General features: G+C 44.0%; 1 protein-coding gene across 1 annotated transcript in view; it reads left to right on the top strand.

Annotated features, from left to right (window-relative positions):
- The window catches only part of Rnf144b (ring finger protein 144B), a 60,991-nt gene extending 44,858 nt beyond the window's left edge, over nt 1–16,133 (top strand). Inside the window, exons 5-8 of the mRNA XM_051170876.1 lie at nt 8,569–8,767; nt 10,619–10,763; nt 14,350–14,439; nt 15,811–16,133. Coding sequence (XP_051026833.1) covers nt 8,569–8,767; nt 10,619–10,763; nt 14,350–14,439; nt 15,811–15,951 — 575 coding nt within the window. The 3' untranslated portion in view covers nt 15,952–16,133. The remainder of the gene's footprint in view (nt 1–8,568; nt 8,768–10,618; nt 10,764–14,349; nt 14,440–15,810) is intronic.
- Nucleotides 16,134–24,824: the final 8,691 nt, after the last annotated feature.

Raw genomic sequence — 24,824 nt, forward strand, 5'->3', positions numbered from 1 at the left:
AAGACCATTTTAAAACATTAACCAGCAGAAGCATTGTTATTGGTCCTCATGATAAAGTATCCACTGCCCACCCTTGGTACTGCTTTTGTAGCCATGGCAATACCTGCGACTTTGGATGTGTATTATTCTGGTAGAACTGACGGGGCGCCGGGCTGATTTGTCTGTCTGACTTCGGCTTTGGAGCAGTTTTCACAGCATTTCTTTCTCCTTTCATACCCTATGTAGCCTATCCGCAGGGAGTGCATTTTCATTCCTTTTGGCTCTGGCAAGCATTCTCAAGGAGTCCATTCCCCCTGCCACCCTTAAAAAACAATCCTGAACGGAATAGTCTACGTTTTTAGTATTTGGCAAGTCTGAGGGAGATGCTTCCTGCATAGGCCTGGCATAGTCTCACTGAGAGTATTCTCAACCCCAATCTAGTATGAACATAAAGGGCCAGGGTCTTGATGGGGAGTCGCCACCTCGACATGATGGGGAGTCGCCACCTCGACATGATGGGGAGTCGCCACCTCGACATGATGGGGAGTCGCCATCTTGACATGAGTGTGGGGGAAATTAACGTTTGTCTACTGTGCTCAGGATGGTTACCACTGTTGTCCTTGCTTTTTCCAACTACTCTGAGATGTGGGTAGAGAATCAAGGGAGAAAAACCATGGGAGCTTGAAGAGGGCCGCTGAAGGGAAGCCTGTGGCAGGGAGACGTCATTCGTGTGCTTCAACTAAAGTCTGGCTTGGCCCTAAAGTCTACGAACTCTGGGCCACTTTGTCCTTCTGTCATGGGTGGATCACCAACTAAATTCGTAAGGCTGATATTATCAAGCTGAGTCTTTTTCTTGTGGCCTACACATTAGCATACCCTCTCTCTCCCCCACCATCCTCCCCAACTACTACACTCCCTAGCCCTCAGCAGTAGGCTTTACTTCTTACTTTTTAACATATAGCGGATATAATAACTCAATATAAGACAAGTGCTATTGGATCCCAGAGTTAAAACTTTGTGTGGATTGGTTCTAGCTGATGATGTATAGTTTTGCTTGATTTTAAACATAGTGACTGTGAGCCCAAGTGTAACACGGCTGATAGCAATGTCCATAAGCTATGTCCTATGACTGTTCCTATGTCTTATTGTTTGAAACATCAACAGTTGGTGGCAATAACAACCCTAATCGCCTTTACATTCCTCTCTGTTCCTCTTGTGTCTCCTTTTCCTTAGGGAACATCTTCACGTTGCCATAGGTATAATGGTTGTCACGTTGGTAATGGAAACAGAACACTTTTTAGTTAGCTGGCCAAAGAGGCCTTGGCATCCAAGTGGGGTTAATAACCTCGTGGGTGAGTTATACATGGAAAACAAATCAACAGATGTGATCATGCCCTTGCCTCAGGTAGCATTTTGGTTTGTGGCAGTTCGAGTTCCCAGTGTTTAACTTTACTCACGATTGGCTGACAACTTCATGACATGTGGTAGTGCATTCTGTCTAGTTACAAACAATTAGGCAGTCTTTGCAGCCCCAGGCGTCTTCTGTAGATGGTGTTGCATCTCTCTGTTCATCCACAATGTTGATCAAATGGTTTTATTGATACATAGACTTTTTCTCTACTTACAAAGTCTAGGTACCTGTTCCACTGTAGATACCTTGCATTGATCACTTATTTTATTTTATAAAAGAAGAAATTGAGGTTTGTCTAACATCACATAGATTCATATAAGTGACTCATCTATAAAAAAGCTTAAACTGTGTAATTTTTTTTTACAGTTCTATACACTTCTTCAAGTCTGAGTCCATCTTCTGGACAGTGATGGTCTCCTTCACAAACCTTGACAGGCACATTTTCTCCTCCGTTCCCTGTTCCTCAACAGCTGTTTCTTTCAGTGGAGCACATCAGCATCATCTGTGTTCTCTTCCTCTTACTCCACATCTTTTTCTGGAAATTTCCATCTTTAGTTTTCTAGGTTCTAGAGTGTTGTATAGAAACCTTACAGTCTGTGCAAATCCCACACAAGACACCATCCCCATCTCCTTTAGTCTAATTCACCTGATTCTAGGCATGATTCCTCCTTTCCCTAACCATCTTGCAGGGGATCATGACTCACTTAGGTAGAACATCCAACATGGCCATATTAAAGAGAAAAAAAAAGTCCTGTAGAGGTAGCAGTAACTAAAATTTATTTAATACTATGACTTCTTCTGGATAGTCAGCTATAACTTAGGGGCACATCTTAAACACATCAAACTTGTGTTGTGCAACATTTTTTGGGTCTTGTAACAGTGTTAGAATAAATGACTTCAGATGTTATTCCAAATTTGAAAATCTTTCCAACTCTCTTGAGAGCAGTCTGTTTGATGGTGGCTACTCTGGCTATGTGGACTATATTGACTGTAGCAGATGTTAATTCTGATTACTTTTGGTTTAATGGCATTTTAACTATCTGTGGAAGACTACTTTGAAATATCAAAGGCAAATTAACTTTCACATAATTAAAAATGTATTGGGTCATAGAAGTTAATACAGTTTGATTTATGTCAGCTGATAATTAAATTAAATTGAGTGTGTAGTGTTTCCCACAATAATGAAAATTCCTGTGGTGTCTCTTTTGGAGTAGACTCACAATGGCGGAGGATGACAGGAAAACCACTCTTGCTGGTTGAAAAAGTATACAACAGAATAAAGACAAATTGCATACGGCACTTGTCAAATGCTGCTGGTTGTCATGCAGGAAAAGCAAAGATTGGAGATTCAGTTTTGTTTCTTCTCTTCCCCTTTCACTCCCTTTCCCAGTGCTGAGCTTGATTGGATTTGGGTTTTGAAAGCTGAAAATAGTCATCCGGGTCTGATTCAGTTCTCGGATTTCCTGGCAGTTTTCATTTTGCAGGCTGTTTTGATTTCCTAATAATTGTAAGAATACAGAAGGTGAGAAGTCTGAAATAGCACTTCTCCCTTTGCATAGTTGCATGAACAAGATAAACAGCCACAGGGCTTTCCTTCAGTCACCAGATCTTTGCAGAAGTGATCGCGGTTCAAGACTGTGAATTTGCCTCTCCAATGAAGTATGTCACAATTAATCACTTTAGGTCCTGTGCATGTATGCCACGTCATGCTCACCATAAAGTTTCAAGGTCACTATTTGGGGGAGCTACTTTTTTTTCTAAATTCTTATATTGCAGGTTTATGAGTTTAAAAAATATGCATTAATTCACAACATTCATACATTTATATAATGTACTTGGATCGATTCCCCCATTGTCCTCTTCTAACCACGCATATTTCCACTGAACCCCTTCTTCCCAGCCAGTCTCCTCCTATTTGCATTTCTTTTAAATTTGTGTATTTATTATTATTGTGTTGTGTGTGCATGCTGTGAGGGGAGAGGCATGTGTGCCAAGGCAAGTATGAAAGTCAGAGGAAAAAAACCTGTGGAGTTGGCCTCTCTTTCCACCTGTCTGTGGGTTCCAGGATCAAAATCAAATCACTAGACCTGTGCTGCATGTGGCAAGTGCCTTTGCCTGGTGAACCATCTTGCATATGGATTTGAGTTTGAAGAGAGGCGGGTTGATGTAGGGGAGGGAGCAGACACAACTGTACACGTGAAATCCTTGGGAATATGGGTAGGGGAGCTCACTGCTGACGATGGATGAGATGGCTCTGGAGGCTGGGCCTGCAGATTTAGAAGACTGACTCTAAAATGTCTTTTTTTTTTTATCCTGGGTTACCAGAGGCAGGCTCAGTCATAGTGCACGCAGACTTGTAGACTGATGTGCACAGCTGTTCTTCTATGTGCTCTTTCCATAGGTGACATGAGAAAGGAGGCCCATTGCTGAGGATGAGAGGGAAGATGGGGTACCTCAGATTAGAAAAGCCTGGGGGATGGTGATTTGTGTAACGTAAAGTTTGTTGAGGAGTACTGCATGCCGGTCTTTCAAAGTACAGCTCGAGTTTCACACACTCATAAACCACTTACATGATTACAGAGCCCCAGCCTGGAAGTCATTGTGCTTTCCCAGTTATCAGCAACCCAGAGTAAGAAATATATTTTGCAACCAACCCTTCTTATCTGTGGTTCCTGCATCCATAGATTTAGCCCAGTTTGGATTGAAAAAATATTTTTAAAAGATTGCTTCTGTACTGATACCCATTTTTCATTATTTCCTAAATAACATAACAATTATCCATATAGCATTTACACTGTAGCCTGTGTTTTAAGGAAGCTGGGGAGGACTGAAAGCATGCAGATACTTCAGTATTTTGTGTAAAGGACTTGAGCCTCTGAGGATATTGATATCCATACCTGGAGGAATGTGTGCACACGTGCCCTTACAACTCATTAAATTGATTTCTCAATCCCTTACTTTAAACAACATCACAATAAAAAGTATATATTTGTAGGTCTCTTTCAAGGAATTTAAATTTACTCCAAGTCAAGAATCAGGGGAAAGGGAGGAACTGAGGACTTTGACTTGGGGCTGTGGAGAGCCTGCTCCGTTTACTGTCTGATGGAGAGTGATGTTAATCTTGACCACATCATTTCCGAGGAAGAAAAGTGTTGGGCTAAATAAACAGTTGCTTCTCTAAGTGCAGGACTCCGTGTTCTTGAGCGTTCGGACCTCCCTTGCCAACTTCAGTTACCTGCAACTCTGGGTTTGTCTTCTGTTTTTGTAAAGTCTGAGTGATTTCTTGTTTGGGTGAGCCTTTGCGTGTGCACCCTTTAACTAAACTTTAGAAACAGATCAAAACTGCTGTACTTTTACAGCTTGTCTATGATTCCAACTGAAAGGACTTAGATGTGCTTATTAAATGTAGAGTTATAAATAACCATGGAAGCAAGACTAACGTGCGTTCAGTGTCAAGTGACCCTCACAAGCGAAGCGGTCTCAAAAGTTCTAGTAATTCTAACCGAATTAGTAAGTAGCCTATTGAAAGAGTAGAAAGTGTGCTTTCACACTATGTAGTTGTGAGGAAAACCGGAGACTAGATAGAAGAGCTACTGACTGACTTAAGTATGCTTTGTGCCTTCTGGCCCAGAGGCACCATGCACTTTTTCTGCCATTCACAAAAGCATCTTTCATTTGCAGCTGTAAAAGGTCTAGATGTGGCTGTTGGGTGGCAAGATTTACAACTCTCATTGGTCCCGTTTCTGTGTCCCTGAGCCACTTGCTCCCTTGCTTGTTCCATTCCCCCTTAACCCCTACTCTCCTTAGCTCTGGACCCTTAACACAGAAATAGAAAACAGGAGGATGTGCAGGAGTCTGACCAGAGTTGTCTTTCTCTACGAGCTTGCTCATTGATGGTGTAGAGAGACGATAACCCCACTTCGTTAGTAAGGGGAGTGAATGACCAGGACACTACTGATAAGTCTCCTAAGACCTGCTCAAGTATCTGTGTGGGAAAAGTGTCCCTCAAAGCAGACCTCTTATGCACAAATGATGCCATCTGGTTCTTTGGGCACCCTGCTGCGTGGTCAGACATCCTTTGGGCTGTAATCATGTCAGGTCCTAAGGAACAGTGGCAAATGGTAGACTGAACTCGCAGGTGTCTCATCTGACCCTCTGGGTTTAGCCCTGCTGAGGTTGACCGGAATGCACAGGGCCTCCCCTCTGACTGAGAGCAGAAGAGGTGCTTTGCAAGGGGTTCCAGAAGCATCCGCTTTTGATGTGCTTGAATACTAAATGGTAGAAACTGGTTTGTTCTCCAGGCTAGGACACCTAGAACCTTCACTGAGGTCAAAGTGATAAGGAGTACATGCAGCAAGCAATTAATGAAAGCCAAGTCAGTATGTACAACCAAACACCGTCTGCAAGGTGTGTACACATGTGGGCTTTGTTGTAGGTGTATGAGTGTGTCTGTAGCCAGGGCAGTCAGGAAGGGGAAATGTTTGGCCCCTGTCACTGATGCAATTCCAGCTTCTGCTTCTGCTTTCCTGCTCTGTGCTCGATGATTTTCTGTGCTGGATGATGTAGGCTTTAGGAACTGATGCATTTGTCTCAGTTTTGCTTGTGTCGTGTGATGTGCTGATAGACAGTCTTACAGGTGAGACCCCTCTGGCTGGTAATGCTTGCCAGTTTCCAGGAGTGAATACATTTGCCATGGTTGATGTCAAGCAAGCTGCCAGTGTGGCACCCCTCACCTTGGATCTGGGGAGAGATGCAGTTGGCTTGTAAGCTGCCAGGGCCCATCAGGGTGTGTCTTTTAAGTACAGAAGCTTACTTCTAACATCTGGACTTCTAACATCTGGATAGAGATTCTCCTTCTTGTGTCTTCATATGCAGGCTGTCTACACCGTTGCTACTTGAGGGGTTTCTTTTTTTCAAAAATCTGTGCCTTTGCCCTTTCTTGCTTAGTCTCCGCCTGTCTCATCTCACTGTGTGTTATCTGCTTTGTTCTGTGACTAGACGGAACCAGCTTTGCCTTCTGATGTTAGACTTGATTAAAACAGGAAGTGTTACTATGGATGTGTGGATAAGAAAGAAGCGGAAGTGCTTTCTGAAAGTAGCTATTAAGTACCCTGTCTTCGGATACTTCTACAGATATTTGGTGGGTTTTTAAATTATTTTTACTTTTTATTAATTAAACATTTTTTATTTTTTACATATATATTTATATTATTACACATATACACAATAAGCTACCTATAGCAAGAAAAGCCATGACACAATCAGAAATTATATAAATGTTACATTCTTAGTGTTTTGGTTATTTGTATTGACAGCCTTGAAGAAAACATCTTTCCTGTCTTGGTGCATCTAAAATTCTGAATGTAAACAATCTCCATCACATCTTGTCATTATCAACTTAAAACATCTATCTAGACCTAAAAACATCTTAACCCCTAAACAACTAAGCTTCATTGTAAAACTAAGCTACCTGGTCTTCAACTCCATCAGAGATTATTTGTTAATAATTTCTTTTTTGTTATCTTGTGAGATGCACTGATAGTTTTTTTAGATGTTATATTGTTTTATATATCTCTTTCCTTTCATACAGTGATCTTCACAGTGTGAGCACAGAATCTCAGAATCTTAATTTTATATTTTATATGCCCCAGTTCCTAACAATTGCCTGAAATCAGTCATTTTCAGAGTTAAGAATGAGAAATAGACATGCCTAATTTTCACTCTTTTAATGACAGAGATGATGCCTCAAAGTCTAGGTGAGAGCTAAGCTTCAGTTATGGCATACATAAGGAGAATGTGGGAAGAGTCTTGGAGTACCACTTGGACAGCATCCAGGGATGCTGACAAAGAGCAACATTAGTGGTACAGGAGAAGGGAGAATAGTGGCCGCAACAGAGAAAGATGACAGAGCCTAAGCTGCAGGCAATGGGAGGTGAGACATCAGGTAGAAGACAATCCAGGACCGCTTGGCGGTGCTCCAGACAGATCTTACTGGTGACTTTCAGGGGGCAGTTTATTAAGGTGCTTTTGGCAAGTGCTTTACTTCAGAACAGTCAGGAAGATGTGACAGGTAGGATGACATAGGAGGTAAAATGGGTGATAGTTATAACTTGTTTTTATATCAAGAAAAAAGACTGTTTCCGTTCTGAGTGACACCTCACTGGGGTTACAAGTGTGAGCCATTATACCTAGATTCAGAAAATAGATTAAAAACAAATTTAGGAAGTTATACATGTGATATTTGTGCCTTTAAAAAAACCACATGGAGTATGAGGCGGACGGTTCAGTGGGTAAAGGCACTCGCCACCGTGGCTGAAGAAGACCTGCACTCAATCCCTGGGTCTCAGGTGGTGGAAGGGGAGGACCAGTTCCTACAACTTGCCCTCTGAACATGCACTCTGTGGTATTCCCACAATCATAGTACACAGTAGATAAGTGTAATTTTAAAAATCCATATTAATAATAAAGAAAATCTGTGTCTTTTCACCCAACCCTTGACCTTCATCCCAGGGTAAAACAGTTGCCTTCAATAGTCTTCTGAGAGCAGTCAAAATATGTCTCTACATACATGGTTTTATAAATATCACTCATTTATACAATTCTGTAGTCTTGTCTTTTCATCAAATACATGTTATTATTTTATAAATTTGTCATATATTTTAAAAAATATATAAACTGCTCAACTATATAAATATATTGTATGTCTGCTCAACTACATAAAACCCTATATGTCTGATGTAGTGTATTAATTTTTTAAAAGTATATGAATTTGGGCTATGGTGTATAAGGATTTTATAGAATAATATATGTGGATTTGTTTTTATTTACTTGAACAATGTCCATGTGGTGTACATATAGATAAAAGTATTGGTATAGGAAAAACTTCAAAGGTCCTCTCAGAAATGGCCCTTTGATCTGCCCTGTGGGAAAGGCAGTTGTATAGTATGGCTATTTACTCCTGGCTACTAGAAGTACCTTATCTGTTAATATGCTTTCAGCCATATGGAATGGACTGTCTGGGAATAGCTTGAACAGCACGGGCATCTTCCCAGTGTAGCCACTCCCTCGCTGATATTACGGCACACATATGTGGGTCTGTAAAATGACAAAATGAAGGGAAGAGAGCTTCATATGTGGCTGAGAGAAAGCCCATCACAATTTCTTTTTCTATGTTTCAGAGGTTCACATGGACCCTTTCCGAACATGGTGCCCTGTGCCAGACTGCCAGACAGTGTGCCATGTTGCAGCGGGAGACCCAGGCCAGCCCGTGCTGGTGGAGTGCCCTTCTTGCCACCTGAAATTCTGCTCCTGTTGCAAGGATGCTTGGCACGAGGGATCCTCCTGTAAAGACAGTCAGTCGGCTGTGGCGGAGCACGGGTAAGGGATGGAGTGTCACAGAGATTGTTCCTAGCGATCTTCTCCAACTCCACGTAAACTGCTTTGGGAAGGGGTCACATCACGATGCCTTTTAGACATTCTCTGTAGAAATGTCCTGAAAAGAGTGAGTAACGTGGGAACAGACCCTAACCAGAGCAGTATGTCTAAAAGGAATTCCATCTTTGGTCCTAAGGACGACCTCCTGGGTCATGCTGAGTTTGTTTGAGATCACTCACTTTGGGTAGAGAGGCCCTATGCTCTGTAGATCTCAGCAGAAAGTCATGGCTTGTACATAGCTGTTTGCTAAGAAACCACGTTTACCCATCACTGGTGTGGCCCATCCTTCCTATTTACAGAATAAGAGAGATATGATCTTACCTGACTAAATGCCCAGTTCATGGAGTATGCCGATCCTACAGTGCACACGGACATACGGATTGTCTCCCTAATGCTTAGAAAACATGGGAAGAGGGATTCTTTCCTAATGCTTTACGCTATGAAAAATTGGTGCCAGGACAGAGATTTTGTTATGCTGAGAAGCAACTCAATCAGTTTTGTATGGAAGGTTTTTATGGCAGCAGCCAGGAGTGGAGTGAGAGACCTTTGTGTCAGATCCCATGCTTTGCTTGAGGCTATGGCTGTTCTGCACGAGCAAGAACAAAACAGCAGTGTTGCAGGCCAGTTGGCTTACTCACCCAGTGCCCTGAGAGCACACAGAACTGGTCTTCAGGAATAGTCACGCTGCCTGACTGTGGTGCTATGCTTGGATGTCATACCAAGCACAGAAGAAAGAGAACTCTGATACACACGCTGCCATGCGCCATCCCGGCACATTTAAAGCAAGGTCTTCCAAGTAGTTAGCCCCCTGGGTAAGTTTAAAAGGCTCAGAGAAGGGGGGGGGGATGGGATTTAAGTTTTGACTCTGTTCTTTGCCTCCAGGTAGCCTCATATAAAACACTCAGCCTTTTATGGGTCTGTATCTCATTCTTAAAAAAATTACATTTACTCATTTACCCTGTGTCCGGGGTGAGGGGCTGTGCCATGACTTATGTGTGGAACTCAGAGGACAACTTGTGAGAGGTTCCCCCCTCCCTTTCACCATGTAGGTCCCAGGGATTAAACTCAGGTCATCAGGCTTGTCGGCAAGTACATTTAACTGCTGAGCCATCTCACCAGCCTAAAGGAGAATATTAAAACAGAAATACTGTCTCTCCTATATAAGGGTATTTCCAGCACTGCTTCTGACATAGATTTGTCGACAGTTTGGGAACTGTGATGTCTCTGGTGGTTTCGGTGCATGGTCATTAGGGTGCATGAAGGTTCTGATCCTGTCCTGCCCCAACTTGAACCACTCAGTTCTGTGTCCCTTTCTGCTGTGGTTGCGTGCTGGCTTCATCAACTTGGAGGAGATCTTTTCAATAATTATTGGCCATCTCTAAATGAGTCCCACCCCTCCCCCTTATTCAGTAAGTAGGTCATTACGCACACTGCACCCCGTTCAGATCCCAAGTTAGGGTCTCTAACAGTCTTACCTCCCTCCACGTGCTTCTTGTACACAGAGTGCGTGATCTGAGAATGAAGTATTAATTTGGCAAAGCAATAAAGTTAGCCAGCTGTAGAAAGTGTAATTATATAATTCATTAGGAGCCAAGATAAATAAATTCTTTCTTGTTGGGCTTTCTGAACAACTGATAATCCATGTCTCCTTTTTTTTTTTCCCCCACTCTCACCCCTGACTTTGGAAGTGAATTAAAGACAGCAAACAGGCTAACTTATTAGCCAGCCACTTAACAGCCTGTGGCAATCAGGTGGGTGACAGTGCCTGACTGCATCTCATCTGCCTCGTTTCAGGGCCCTCTTCGGGACAGACGCAGAAGCCCCCATCAAGCAATGCCCGGTTTGCCGTATTTTCATTGAGCGCAATGAGGGCTGTGCTCAGATGATGTGCAAGAGCTGCAAGCACACGTTCTGTTGGTACTGTCTGCAGAACCTGGACGTACGTTCTCCTGGGAAGGGGCTGGCCACCCCCTTCCCCACCCCCACCCCCTCTGCTCTGTCAGAGCCAAAGTCAGAGCCCCACAGGCCTCCCCTTTAACAGTGGAGCCTCTTCTTACCTGGCAAAAGGAATTTGTTTTTCTTGTTCAGATTTCCTAAGCCTGGCCTGTCTTTCCTTAATTTCCTGTCTTTCTTCTTCCCTCCTTCTTTCTTTTTACTTCTCCTCACTTCCTCTTTCCCTTTGTTTTCTTTGTTTCATGGTCCTGGGCATTGGACTCAGTCCTTGTGCAAGCCAGGCAAGCACCCTGCCACTGAGCCGTGTCTCCAGCACTATTGCTATGTCAGACACTATTAAACCTGTTGGTGTTACCTTAGGTGTGCCCCTTAAGCTTTCAGACATGTTTTTGTTTTAGGGTCATCTTATGCTTTGGAGGAAATGATCTCTAGTGCAAATAGCTGTGTGTGCATTTGTTTTATATTGTTGTACAAGTGGCCACAGACTTTCCGGCTTAAAGCAACATTGAATTATTTTCTATGTCTGTACGTTAGAAATACAGTATATGTCTCACTGGATTGTGGTACTCACAGGGCAGCAATACTGTCTGCAGACAGATGAGAATCTGTTTCTTTGCTTTTCTCTCTCCTAGACATGGGGTTGCTTGCAATGCTAGACTTGTGATCCCATTTCTTTCTCTCCTGAGGCAGTGACATCATGTCTCTCTGTCCCCCCTGTGGTCCCACTGACCACAGCCAGGAGACATTGCCTCTCTATAAAGACCCATGAAATGAGACCAGACGCATTTGGAGCACAAAGGATCACCTTCCCCATGTGAGGTCCTTCACATAATTACACAGGCAGACATGTTCACTGGAGACTCGGCCATGAGCATCTTCAAGGGGCCTTCTGCCTATTGCAATCAGAAAAGCCATTCAGATGGCCGGTGTCCCCTGCTTCCTGTGTCTTATGTGTTGGGGTGACAGGGACGTACTGCAGCCTTGCCACTTACTAGATCCTGGGACTTGTCCAATGACTGGTCTCCCTCCCCACCCAACAGTGTGTCTTCTCGACTTCAGCTGCATTTTCATTCAGTCCAATGGCAAGGTGAGACCTCAGCATGAGAAAGATGTACTTCATTCCAATTGTTTAAAGTTCAAGGTGGTGCGAGCTGTTCCGGGCAATTTGAAGCTATAGTGTGTGTCCATATTGGTGTAAGACATCAGCCACACTTGCCTTAGTTAAGGTTGCTGTGATGAAACACCATGGCTGGAGAAATTTGGGGGAGGGAAGAGTTTATTCAGTTTGCTCTTCCACATCACAGTTCATCATCAAATGAAGTCAGGACAGGAACTCAAGCAGGTCAGCGACCTGGAGACAGGAGCTGCTACAGAAGCCAGGGAGGGGTGCTACCTACTGCCTTGTTCTTCACGGCTTGCTCAGCCTGCTTTTGAAAATAGAACCCAAGACGGCAAGCCTAAGGGTGACACCATAATGGACTGGGACCTCCCATATCAAATACTAACTAAGAAAATGCCCCACAGGCTTAACCTACAGCCAGATCCCATGGGGCCATTTTTTCAATCGAGGTTCCCTCCTCTGATGACTCTAGCTTGTGTCACATGACATAAAACCAGCCAGTACACACTTACATTGGGGTCTTTTTTTTATCAGCTCTTCCTTTTGCTGTATGGTTGGCTTTCATTCAACTAGCAGGTTTTTTTTTTTTTTTTTTTTTTGTGCCATGGTATCTTAAGCAGTGCCAGGAATGAAGGTGTCACTAATGGAATGCCCACTGGCACTCCAGCTGAAAACTAGGTAAGTTGTTGAGGACATCTTGAGGATATCTGTTAGCTCGGTCTTTTTAATGGACGCGCATCAGATTAAAGAGTTGAAGGGACATGTTGTAGATGAAAGAATTTAAATGGCTCACAGGTGGTTTCCACTTTGAATAACTTTGCTCCAACGTAGTCCTTCAGGTGACAAGTGTGTGTGTGTGTGTGTATGTGTGTGTGTGGTATTTTAACACGATCTACACATTAAAAAGAGATCCTTGGGTTCTCTCCTTGGTGTCACCAGGCCATAAACTGGGTTTCTATCCACAAGGCAGCTGAGTCCATCCAGCCCTCTTTAGGACGAAAGAATATAAGAGACCAAATGTGTGCAGCAGATCTCCATCCTTCAGCAGGAACATGTCTCGGGGATGGTGTGTTGTCCTAGAACACTCTGTTCCGACACTCATGCTGTGTGGGCCCCCAAGACGAAATGGGACAGATGTGAACTGTCTGAGCACATGGCCTTCAGATGTGGAAGCCTGCTCTTCTGTCCCTGTGCCCTGGGCTCTCCCTTTCTCTGTTTTAGAGGAGGGCTTCGGCTTGTGGAAAAATTGATTTCCTGCAGGGCAGTATTCAATGTCACACGGTGTTGATGTGTTTGCGGGCAAGTTGAGAACGTAGGACAAAGAAAGGGGGATTTGTCTAAGGTCCAAGTCTGAGGCAGCCACCAAACAGAGACTGAGTATGCTAGCCAGTGAGTTTGCTCCTGCCTTCATCCATGTCAGAGGCTGAGTGGATTCTCACAGACTTGTCACCTTCAGTTCTCTTTTCTCTTTCATGTGACCTCAACTTCTTTTCTGTTCCTTCAGCGTTTTATTCTGTCCGTTGTGTGCCATTTAGAGATGAACTAGTCTTTCCTCAAGCTGACCTGACTGTTCTCTCTAGTTTTCGGAAGCCACACTTCCACTGAACCCAGTCACTTCTTGTGGTTGACATCTGTTTTCCTCCAGTCATCACAGGACATGCAAGTTGCCATGTGACCATATCCTGGCTGTATTCTTCCCAAGGTTTTACATCCCTTCTGACTTCAGCTTTCTGGCCGTACCTCAGTTTCCTTTGCAGACTCCTTACCTACTCATGTCTTCTCTGAACAAATTTGCCCCTCAGTCCACTTCTCTTCTAGACAATCTCATTAAGGTCTGTAATTCCACCCCCCCCCTTTATGTATACTGATACCCAAGTCTCTCCTTCAAAGACCAGCTATAAACAATGAGCTGCTCCTGGGTGCATTGCTTGGATGTCAAGTTAAGCATGTCCGGACTGTAGCTCATCTCTACCCTCTAAAGTCCATCTCTTGAGTTATGTCTCCCACCAAAGCCACAGTCTTCTTCCTCATTCAGGATCCTGTTTCCTTGTTTCCTCATTTAGTTTATTACATCCTTATTATCTCAGGACTGGCTTCCCCTCCACCATCATCTGTCGGCTGCTGGCATTTCTCACACCGGGTTTGCTCCTGGCTTGCCGTTCTCACATTCCGTCGCACACCTCTGCTACAGCCCGCTGTCGGTTACCTGTCTGAGATGGTTAATCGGGTCATTCCTTTTCCTGTTGCCTCAGCCGAGAATTCATTCTGCTTTGTCTCCCTGCTGATTTACACAACTGTGAGACATGTGGAAGGGCGCAGCCTTGGGATTCCTAGGGAAAGGCATTCAGAGCATTAGGTGACTCCTGCACTTTGTATCCACCTCTCAAGTCCACAGTGTGCGATCACTGCAACTCTTTGTTTTTTGTTTGTTTGTTTGTTTGTTTTTTTCCAGAATGACATATTCCTCAGGCATTATGACAAAGGGCCATGCAGGAATAAGCTCGGCCACTCGAGAGCATCGGTGATGTGGAACCGAACACAGGTACCTTCCACCTTAAGGAAACATGAGATACGTTGGACTTAGAAAGGCTTCCTTGCTTTCCCATGCCCTCCTGGGAGGTTCTGGTACAAGGAGGGCAGAGAACCATGGAGCAGCTGCCTGAAGTTAACTCAAGAGCAATTATTGAGAGACAGAGGCACCAGAGAGCTGAGTGTTAGAGTCACCAGCCAAGTCAATACCCACATTCTTTGCTCTTGCAAAACATGGGAGGAGTTTCCTATAAGGAGTTGGAGCACATTAACCATCAAAGGAGAGTTCTCCAGTACTGTGGGCTCCTGCCAGGGCTCAGATCCCACTGTACATGTCATTGTGTGTTTATGTGGCAGGTTCAAAGGGAATTGTGGCTTGTTTTTTTTTTTTTTAATAGTGTTTTGTATTTGTCAAAGGCTCTGTTCCCTTTGAAGAAACCAATGCTCATATCCTAATGATCATTATTCGTGTCCCTGTGAAACTGTTGAGGAAGCCCCGGTAGAGAACAAGCCATCACCCACAGTTCAGGATTTAGAGTTAATGGTTAAGCTTGAGTAGCATTTGGTTCGTTCTCCCCCTTGATTTAGCCCTTTGTACTTTTGTAGTTTGTGTCTAGTTTAGAGCGTTGGTAAATGTGCCTGAGACAATATCCTAGTCATCCGTCTAACAGATTATCATAGTCTGGGTGACTGAAGCAGCAAGGATGCTTCTTTCCAGTTCTGGATGCTGGGAGTCTGAGGTCCAGATATCAACCCAGGAAGGTCCTTCTCAGGGCCCCTGTGTTGGTTGCTTGTTTCAGGATTTAAAGAAGCAAGCCTTTGATTTGGCTCACGGTTTGAGGGAGTACAGTCTATCGTGGTGGTGGTGGTGGGGGCATGGCAGGGCCCATACCTCAGCAGAACAGGAGTCAGGGAGAGGGGGATACTAGCATTCATTTGACTTTCTTCTTTTTTTACTTTTTATTACTGAATGCGATGCTCAGCCCATGGGATGTTGTCACACATCTTCCCTCCCCGGTTAATCCTGTCTGGCAATGCTACTCCTTCCCCACATCCAGAGATGTGTTTCCTACATGATTCTAAACCCAGACATGTTGGCAGTGAGGAGTTACACTCATGGCACTCTTTCTGGTTCGTAGATGATATTTTCTTGCTGTGTTCTCCTGCGGTAGGAAGCTGAGAATAGAGGCAAGCTCTTACGCTCCCCGGTGTCACCAAGGCCCCACAGTATCACCTGGGGCACCCTATCCATATGCCATCACACTGAGTATTAGGGTCCCAATACTCAGGGATTTAGGAGGGGACATAAGCATTCGGACCATAGAGGCTGTTGGACCTGGGGGCTTGTGCACATCTAAGATGATGTATTCCTCTCAATCTCCAGGTGGTAGGGATCCTTGTGGGATTAGGTGTCATCGCCCTGGTGACTTCACCCCTGCTGCTTCTGGCTTCTCCATGTATAATCTGCTGTGTCTGCAAGTCCTGTCGAGGCAAGAAGAAGAAGCACGATCCATCTACAACGTAAAGTCACCTGCGCACACATCTGGGTTATGTGAGACAGCACAGCGATAAAGCCCCACTTAGCGACCTTGCCTCCTCCTCCTTGCCAAACTTTGGAAGTGCCTCTGTGTCCAGACTTTGAAGCCGCCTGCAAGCATTCAGCGTTGGGAAAGGCCAAGTCTCAGGTGCGAGTGTTCCCGTGAAGCCAGAAGCAGCCCGGTGGCGATGCAGACTGTGTCTGTGGAGCAGGTCAGGAGCTCTGCCTCCCCCTGGGAGACCCTTACATGTCATCATCTTACCATCCAAGGGACCCCACCAGGTTGCTCGTCTTCCATCCAAACCAAGGAGCCTGTGTGAATAGTCACTGTGGTAATGGTATTGTCATGCTTGGTGGCATTGCAAACTGAACAAAGGTCTGCGTTGATTCCACTGCCACGAGACACATGCAGAGTCCCAGAGTCGGAGGGGAAGCATAAGACTACATAACAACAAGTTCTATGAGCAGTGGAGCCGGCTGCTTATCTCAGGAGTTGATGCACTGGCTGGCGTGCCTGTGCCAGCTACTGCGTGCACTTCTTCAGTGTTCCCACAGTGACTTGGCAGAAACACAATCGCCCTCTCCCTGTGTGATCTCATCTTCAGGCAGGAGAAACTGCTGTTCAGAGGGAGTTGTCCCTTCCCAGGAAACGGTTGTAACTTGTAAGACAACATGGCCTCATTTAGTGTCTGTTGTTTGGCAGATGTTATTCTCCTAAGGTAACTGGCTCACCACTCAGTCAGCCTGCAGCTGTGGCCTATAAAAGTGTTTTATATGGGATGTGAGTAGGAAAGCTTCAAAGCCTTTGTCATAGACAGCAGGGTCCTTTCTTGGGCTCTGTGGTCTTATTCCCAACAGATTAGGAGTTGGACTGGAGAGTATAGATCAGCAATACACATTACAGTTCATCCACCCATACAGGATCCATGTGACTCCCACTGGGCATGCATGGAGGTGTCCAACAGATAACCCAAACTAAGATTATTTAAGAGATCCTGTCCCTTTCTATGACTAAAATGATCGCTACATCAGCATAAAAAGGTTTTTTGTTTTGTTTTGTTTTGTTTGCTTAGTACACATGTGAGTTTTCCTTGTAAGCTTACCCAGGAGGGTGGACTCAAAAAACAAAGCTTTTAAAACAACGCTTAGCACAGTTCCATGCCTCTGTAAAGTGATAATCGGGTTATTTATGTACTTTCAGACACAATTTAGAGCAGCCCTTTGCTCAGCCTAATTTAGTCTCCTTCTCCCGGGAGCTGTCCAGACACTCAAAGTACTTTCTGTGTCCTCCAGAAAGGGATAAGACGATGACAACAAGAAATCAAGTGGAAACCGTCCACGCGTCTTCAGTAGTTCCGATCCGTGTCACTTCAGTGTGACTCGTCCTGCCCCAGCCCCATTGTGCCACTAGTCAGCAAGTAGCTTTTGAAGAGACAAATGTATTTTCTCCAGGGCCAGGGTTATACAGTTGCCATTAGCAAAGCAGCCTGGTGCTTGGTAGGAACTGTGGGTGTTCCGCGTTAACCGGGAGACTATTCAGGGCCTGTTCTGTTTTCCTAACTAGGTGACTAGATTGTTCAACTGCTGCTATCCTGGAACTGTTATCAAAGACTGATGCCTTGCCTCTGCAGTGAAATGTAATGTATATAGCCAAGGATCTTAACTCCCATGTGTATATTAGTATCTGATGTGTGTATAATACATTCATTGGCTGTATACTTTTTTATTCACAGTTTGTGTAAAACATAGAACTCTGGGAAACTTAATCATTTATTAGAAACATCTCCTTATAAAGTGGCTCTGTTTTCTATTGACTGTGTAAGCACTTCAGGAAAAACAAATCTCCCTTCTGAAAGGGTATTTCATCACACTACTCTGAATATGACTGCGGATCTATCTGAGAGGGTAACTTGCGGACATAGTCAACTGCCGCCCTGGAGGAGAGGGGCATTTGTCACAGCTCAGGGGATTATAGAAACTCAGCTGAAATCGAATTTCCTAGCAAGAGCATCAGCAGTGACAACAAGCGCCACCGTTAGTAAGTTCTCTGAGGTCGCTTGCTTCTAACTGGGGCAGATTTCATGTAACCTGAAATGCTCTTCTCTCTGAAGTAAGAGCCGGTGGATTTGAGGTAGAGGTGGAAGATAATGTCTGTGCTGTTTCCCTGGCATATTTGAGGGAAATTGCCTTCGTAGAGATTTTTTTTATAAAAGTGTTAGTTTTGATTTTTTTTTTTTTTTTTTTTTTTTTTTGCTTGCGGGGGTGGGGAAGGGTTGTTTGTCAAACTGATTTTACATAACTTTTTTTTAAATGTTGCAAAGTGCCTGAATAATGGTGTTTTCTTCCTTACATGGCAAAATGTGTGCGAGAGAATATGTCTGAATCTACTGCAGAATTTGATAGCTATGACCCAAGTGTGTGTATCTCTGGCACATCCCACGGCACAATGCCAGCCCAGCCTGACTGTGTTTACAAAGAAACATGGTGGCAACTGTGATGGGGGAGGCTGGTGTTTTTCACTTTGGGTAACTGGCCTCTGAAGGCTTTCCTTCCTCTATGCCTAAGCTCCCCCTTCCTGGTTTACGAAGATTCCTATAACAAGTGTTTGGCTGTGACACAAATTTTCTAGTCTATTGAGTGAAATAGATTTAGAAGCCCACCAGGTTCACATCTGGGTGTAATAACCCACCTTCCAGAAATCTCATTGGATACAATGGTACATCATCCAGATCCTGCCACCTCTGAGGTTTCTCCTCTTGGAATACATTAGAGAAGAGGAAAGCCATACGGTAGCAAGTGTTAGCGTCTTAGCCGTCCTGTTTGTTCACGCTATGGGTATTTGCTCTGGACTTGAAATCTGTACTTTGACAGTGGCCTTTGGAAAGCGAATAATCCAGTGTGAATTTTGTTGTAGTCTTCATCACAAAATAATCTTCTCCATTCATGTGGGAAATCCTCATTGATTTTTCGGATGTACAAAACTGTTTCTTGGAACACCAAATTTCCTCTTTAAAATTACTCAATAATTAAATTGTGTGCCGCTTTAGCCTTCTGTACCCAGTGCTCCTGAAGAACTTATCTCTCTGTCTGTGAACAGATGACTTTTATGTACGTGAAATGTGTACACATATGTGGCTGTTCAGAAATGCCTTAGATAAATGACATTTTGTAAAGCTGTCTGAATTGATATCTACAGGCTAGTACATCTCATGTAGGTTCATGATCCAGGAAGTTTTGTCAAGTGCTTACTTAAATTGCTGTTGTATTATATTTTCCCCCCAATTCTTTGAAAAGAAAATTGTTTCAGTCTCTTTAGCCCCAATAAATGTGAGCAGGGAGCCAAATGTGTTAACCTCGGTTCTGTACAATGTTCACTTTTATTCTCTAAGATCCAACTAAATCACTATGAAATCCCAGGCTCAGAATTCACAAAAGCAACCAAAATTTATGTGCAGGAAGTGACACTTGGTATTTGTTTCTTGAATAAACAGGGGAAGTGTAATGCCGTCACTCAGTGCAGTGGAGTAGTCCACATGAGCAGCACGCGGGAGGTGACCCTCACCCACAGAAGAAATGAGCACACCACAGCATTAGCTGTTCTAAACAGCCATACCACAAAAACACCACTTCATCAAAAGTAGAGTTCAGTAAAATGAGGGTCAGACGGAATGCTAAGATCAGTAACATTACCTTCGTCAAAGCTCTTAGAAGAATGTGTTTCCTTGTTATGAATTTTAAAGAAAGGAATTATAGAAGAACATTAGCGTATGATCATTCCCATTTGATTAGTATTCAAGGCAGGACTCTCCTACCGCTGAGTGCCAGAAGCTGGTAACAGCTAGGCCTTGTGTCTCTGCAGGGCTGAAGACTCACTTTCTTGAACTGATGTTGTCTTCTCGCTAAGCGTTATATTCCCCTTACGGTAACAACCTAACAATCTGCAATCAACTGACTATTTAAAATTCACTTTGTAATAATTCAAATTGTAGGGAGGGGAAAGCAGTGAGACCATGTACAACGTGTCGGGTTATAGTTTCTCAGTTTCCTTAATCATCTCCTAGAATGCCAACATTATTGAATTTCCAAAGCATGCTTGCTATTGGCTAAGCTTCTATTTGCATCCCCCAAAGAAACACTGGATGGACCATTTCATACAGCACTGTGTTTCACCAGTGCCCCAACCAGCAAACTTGTTGCAATGTAAATTATGTATCTAGTGAATCCAGAGAGGTATAATTCGATTTTTTTCTGCAATTCATGTATTCTTCCTTATTAGATAATAAATCCATTTTATCTTTAGACCTTAAAGATCATGTCCAACTCTAGATTATGAGAAAGAAATGCTGTTTCCTACAATTATTTTAACTCTAGGAAAATACAATTAAAAAAATTTTTTTATTAATTTATTCTTGTTACATCTCAATGGTTATCCCATCCCTTGTATCCTCCCATTCTTCCCTCCCTCCCATTTTCCCCTTATTCCCCTCCCCTATGACTGTTCCTGAGGGGGATTACCTCCCCCTGTATATGCTCATAGGGTATCAAGTCTCTTCTTGGCAACCTGCTGTCCTTCCTCTGAGTGCCACCAGGTCTCCCCCTCCAGGGGACATGGTCAAATGTGAGGCACCAGAGCACGTAAGAAAGTCATATCCCACTCTCCACTCAACTGTGGAGAATGCTCTGACCATTGGCTAGATCTGGGTAGGGGTTTAAAATTACCGTCTGTATTGTCCTTGGCTGGTGCCTTAGTTTGAGCGGGACCCCTGGGCCCAAATCTGCCTATCATAATTTTCTACTTGTAGGTTTCTAGGACCCTCTGGATCCTTCTACTTTGATATTCTCCCATGCTTCTCTCATCTAGAGTCCCAATAGGATGTCCTCCCCTCTGTCCCAGTTTCCTGGTAAGTGAAGACTTTCGTGGGACATGCCCCTTGGGCTAGTATGCAGATATAAGTGAGTATATCAAATGGCTGAGAAACACTTAAAGAAATGCTCAACCTCCTTAGTCATCAGGGAAATGCAAATCAAAACAACTCTGAGATTCCATCTTACACCCATCAGAATGGCTAAGATCAAAAATTCAAGCGACACCACAAGCTGGCGAGAATGTGGGGAGAGAGGAATGTTCCTTCATTGCTGGTGGGAAGGCAAACTAGTACAGCCACTTTGGAAATCTATCTGGTGCTATCTCAGAAAAATGGGAATAGGGCTTCCTCAAGACCCAGCTATTCCACTCCTTGGAATATACCCGGAAGATACTCCAGCACACAACAAGGGAAATACAATTTTAAAAAACATTTTTATGTAAACAATTTAAAGAACTTTGGAAACCTCCCCAAATGTCATAAAAGCTGCCTTCACTTAGGCTCTCTCTCTCTTTGTACCTGGTGAACCAACTGATGGGTCTGGGCATCGTGGTGGCTCTCTTGGTGTGGGTGGCACACAGATGAGTATCGTCAAACAAACCCACTGGATAGTCTTCTCTAGCCTCCCAAAGCACACGAGGAACTGCACTTTGGTTGCCTGGGCAATCCCTCTTGCTGAGCTCTGGGAATGCAGCTTTGAGATGAGGTCATTGTATTTCTGATTAGCCTCACAATAGTCATGTCCACAGGCCTGTCATGGAGAAATTTTTTTCCTCCTTTCGCTTCTCCTGTCCAACTTTCCCACCATTTGATCTTGGAGCAGTCTGATTGGTTCCAGCTATTTTCTTTCTCCCAAAGAAACAAGGACAATACTTTCCCAAGAGCTAAGAAACTGCTCTGTATCCCTCCCCCAGCCCCTGCTTTGTATGCTAATTAAAGACAGACCAGGCACTTGATAAAGTAACTAAGTCCATCTTCCAACTCCATACTGGCGGATGTGACTCAAGGCTACATATCTCCTTTAAATCATTGGAGTGCGTGGTGGCTGACATTAGCACTACTGCATACATTCAAATGAATATTAGGTTTCTTTGAGGTGAGTTATAAAACTGACTATTGATTAGCTTGGATTTACCTTTTGAACCCAAGCCAATTTGCCTAAGAGCAAACACTTTTTTAAAGCCCACCCTGAGCCCTAGCCAGCATCACAGAAGTTTGTTCTGAGTTCCAGCTTGGAGCTTGGACTTTGACACACCAGGGGCATGTGAATGGGACCTGGGAGAGGGCTGGACAATCTGCTGTCATAGTGTATTTGTCTTCCCTGCCCTCTGCCAATCCAGGAGGTGTAGAATCGGGACAGAGGGCCTGGCTTGCATTTAGAAGGCTTCAGGTCCAGCTTGGCTCTGCTCCTGCCATGCTGCTGGGTTCTGGGGGCAACTGTTCCTTATACCGTGTCATTTGGTCAGGTCAGCTCAGGAAGACTGGGTGAAATCCTCAATGGCAAGGTGCTTCTATTTATTTCTGTTTTTGTTTGTTTGTTTGTTTGTAAGATTATTTATTATTTATTATGTATACAGTGCTCTGCCTGCATGTACACCTGCAGGTCAGAAGAGGGCATCAGTTCACATTATAGATGGTTGTGAGCCACCATGTGGTTGCTGGGAATTGAACTCAGGACCTCTGGAGGAGCAGTTAGTGCCCTTAACCTCTGAGCCATCTTCCCAGCCCCTGGCAAGGTGCTTCTAAGTCAGTGATTCTCGACCTCTGGGTCATGACCTGTTTGGAGGGACAAACCACCCTTTCACAGGAGTCACCTAAAACCACCTGCATATCAGATATTTACATTTTTATTTATAACAGTAGAAGAGTTACAGTTGTAAGTGGGAAAAAAAATAGTTTTATGGTGGGGGGGGAGTCACCACGACACGGGGAACTAAAAGGGTAGCACCATTAGGAAGGTGGAGGAACTGAAAGGGTAGCACCATTAGGAAGGTGGAGGAACTGAAAGGGTAGCGCCATTAGGAAGGTGGAGAACCACTGTTCTAAGTGGTATTTGTTAGAGAGGCAGGAGGAGTGAGGGCCACGGTGATGTGTGTTCATGTCACTGTGTGGTGACGATGTGCAACAGTTTCCTCCGAGACTGGAACTTCCCATCCTTGAGCCAGAAGTCATACAGCCCAGGGCCTAACTTCACACGCCTGTGGGCAAGGGCAGGCAGTGAATGGTGTTGGAGACCAGGTCTTGTCCAAGAAGCCCTATGGTGGGTCTCACTTTACCTTCCTGTTGGTTCGAATCCTGTCCTAAGCCAAGCCTTTGCTGCAAGAAGTCTGGGAAAGTACGGCTCTAGAATATTCAGTCTGTCATGGCGGAAGGACATGTTACGTCATGGTGTTTTGGTAAAATTCAAGGGGATTGAGAGGGTTAACTGGGGGAGTTGGCTGGAGTGGCTGGTTTTGTTTTTAGGTAGAACTAAAATTCTGTCTCCTAATATCTCTAATATTTAAGCTCTGGAAGCCACCCTTGAAGAATAATACCAGGATATAGCTCAGTGCAGGGCTACTGGCCAGGATGTCTCATCCCTACACTAGTTCAAACAAGTAAGCAATCAAAACGAGAAGAGCCCCAGATATGACTTCTAATGAAGGAAGTACAAACTTTGCCCATGGAACAGCATCTCAGTCACCAATGGGACCTATGTGTGCCCATAATGCCAGAAGGGACCATGTGGGCTGCTGGTGGAGCACCATCACCAATGTTCCTGTTTGCCTATGAGTCCTGCATGCTGAGATACCAACATGCTAGGCAGATGTACCTGTTTGTGCAATGGCCGGCTCTGCTATTGTGGGTAAGACCAGCAGCCTTCCAGTTGGATTTAAGGTCTGCTTCACAAGAGGGAATTCATGGCTGGTACTGTAAGCCAGGCCAAAAACTGTGCCTGGCAAGGTCGTAGGTCCCAATGGGAAAGCAATTCCTATTGTTTTTTACAGCATGGGTGTAATGCACCTGTCAAGCTGCCCTCTAAAACAGTTGTCTTTGGGACACAGACATGGTTCAATGGTTAAGAGCACTGGCTGCTCTTCCAGAGGACCCAGGTTCAATTCCCAGCACCAACATGGCAGTTTAAATCTGTCTTTATGTTTCAGTTCCAGTGGATCTGACACCCTCATACAGACATGCATATGGGGAAACCACTAAGGCACATTTTAAAATGTGTTTATACTCATAGACCATAGCTCACTGCTGTTATCAGTCTCAAGTTTTCATAAATATTTGCCAAACAAAATAATGTTCTGTTCAGTTACAATGTGACAGATAAGTGAGAAAAATACATCATTTAAATCATCCTTTTTTTTCTTTTTCTTTTTCTTTTTCTTTCTTTTTTTTTTTTTTATACAGGGTCTTTCTTGTTTTGCCCAAGGTAGACCTCAGATTTTCTCAGTGGCCAGAGATGACCTTGAACTTATGATCCTCCTGCTTCCATCTCCCAAGTGCTAGAAGGTGTCACAAGGTGTTGACCACCACGCCTAGCTTTTGCAGCACTTGGGATTGAACTAGGGCTTTGCTCATGCTAGGCAAACACCTAAGCTACATTTCAGCTCCCTCAAACCAATGACTTTTGCTGGGGGGGGGTGGAATTACATTTTTTTCTTTGTTTCATTTTGTTTTTTATTTTTAAAGCAAACAACAACAACAACAACAACAAAAACCACAACCCACTTGCATTTACACAGTGCCTTTCATCATGTTTGGTTATGTTTGGGATTGCTCTGCCCTCCATCAGCTTTTTGTCCGAAGACAGGCTCTTATGTAGTCCAGGCTGACCGTGGTGAACTCACAATAATCTTTCTGCCTTAGCTTTCTGTGTGCTGGAATTAAAGGCATGCAGTGCTATGCTGAATTTAAACAGTGATAGACCTGGCTTTCTAAATGCCGGATGAGCATTTGACAAGCCAAGACACTCCTCCAGCCCGACATGCTGCTTTCAGAACATTTTCT

The sequence above is a fragment of the Acomys russatus genome, chromosome 3, assembly GCF_903995435.1.
Source record: "Acomys russatus chromosome 3, mAcoRus1.1, whole genome shotgun sequence".
NCBI lineage: Eukaryota > Metazoa > Chordata > Mammalia > Rodentia > Muridae > Acomys > Acomys russatus.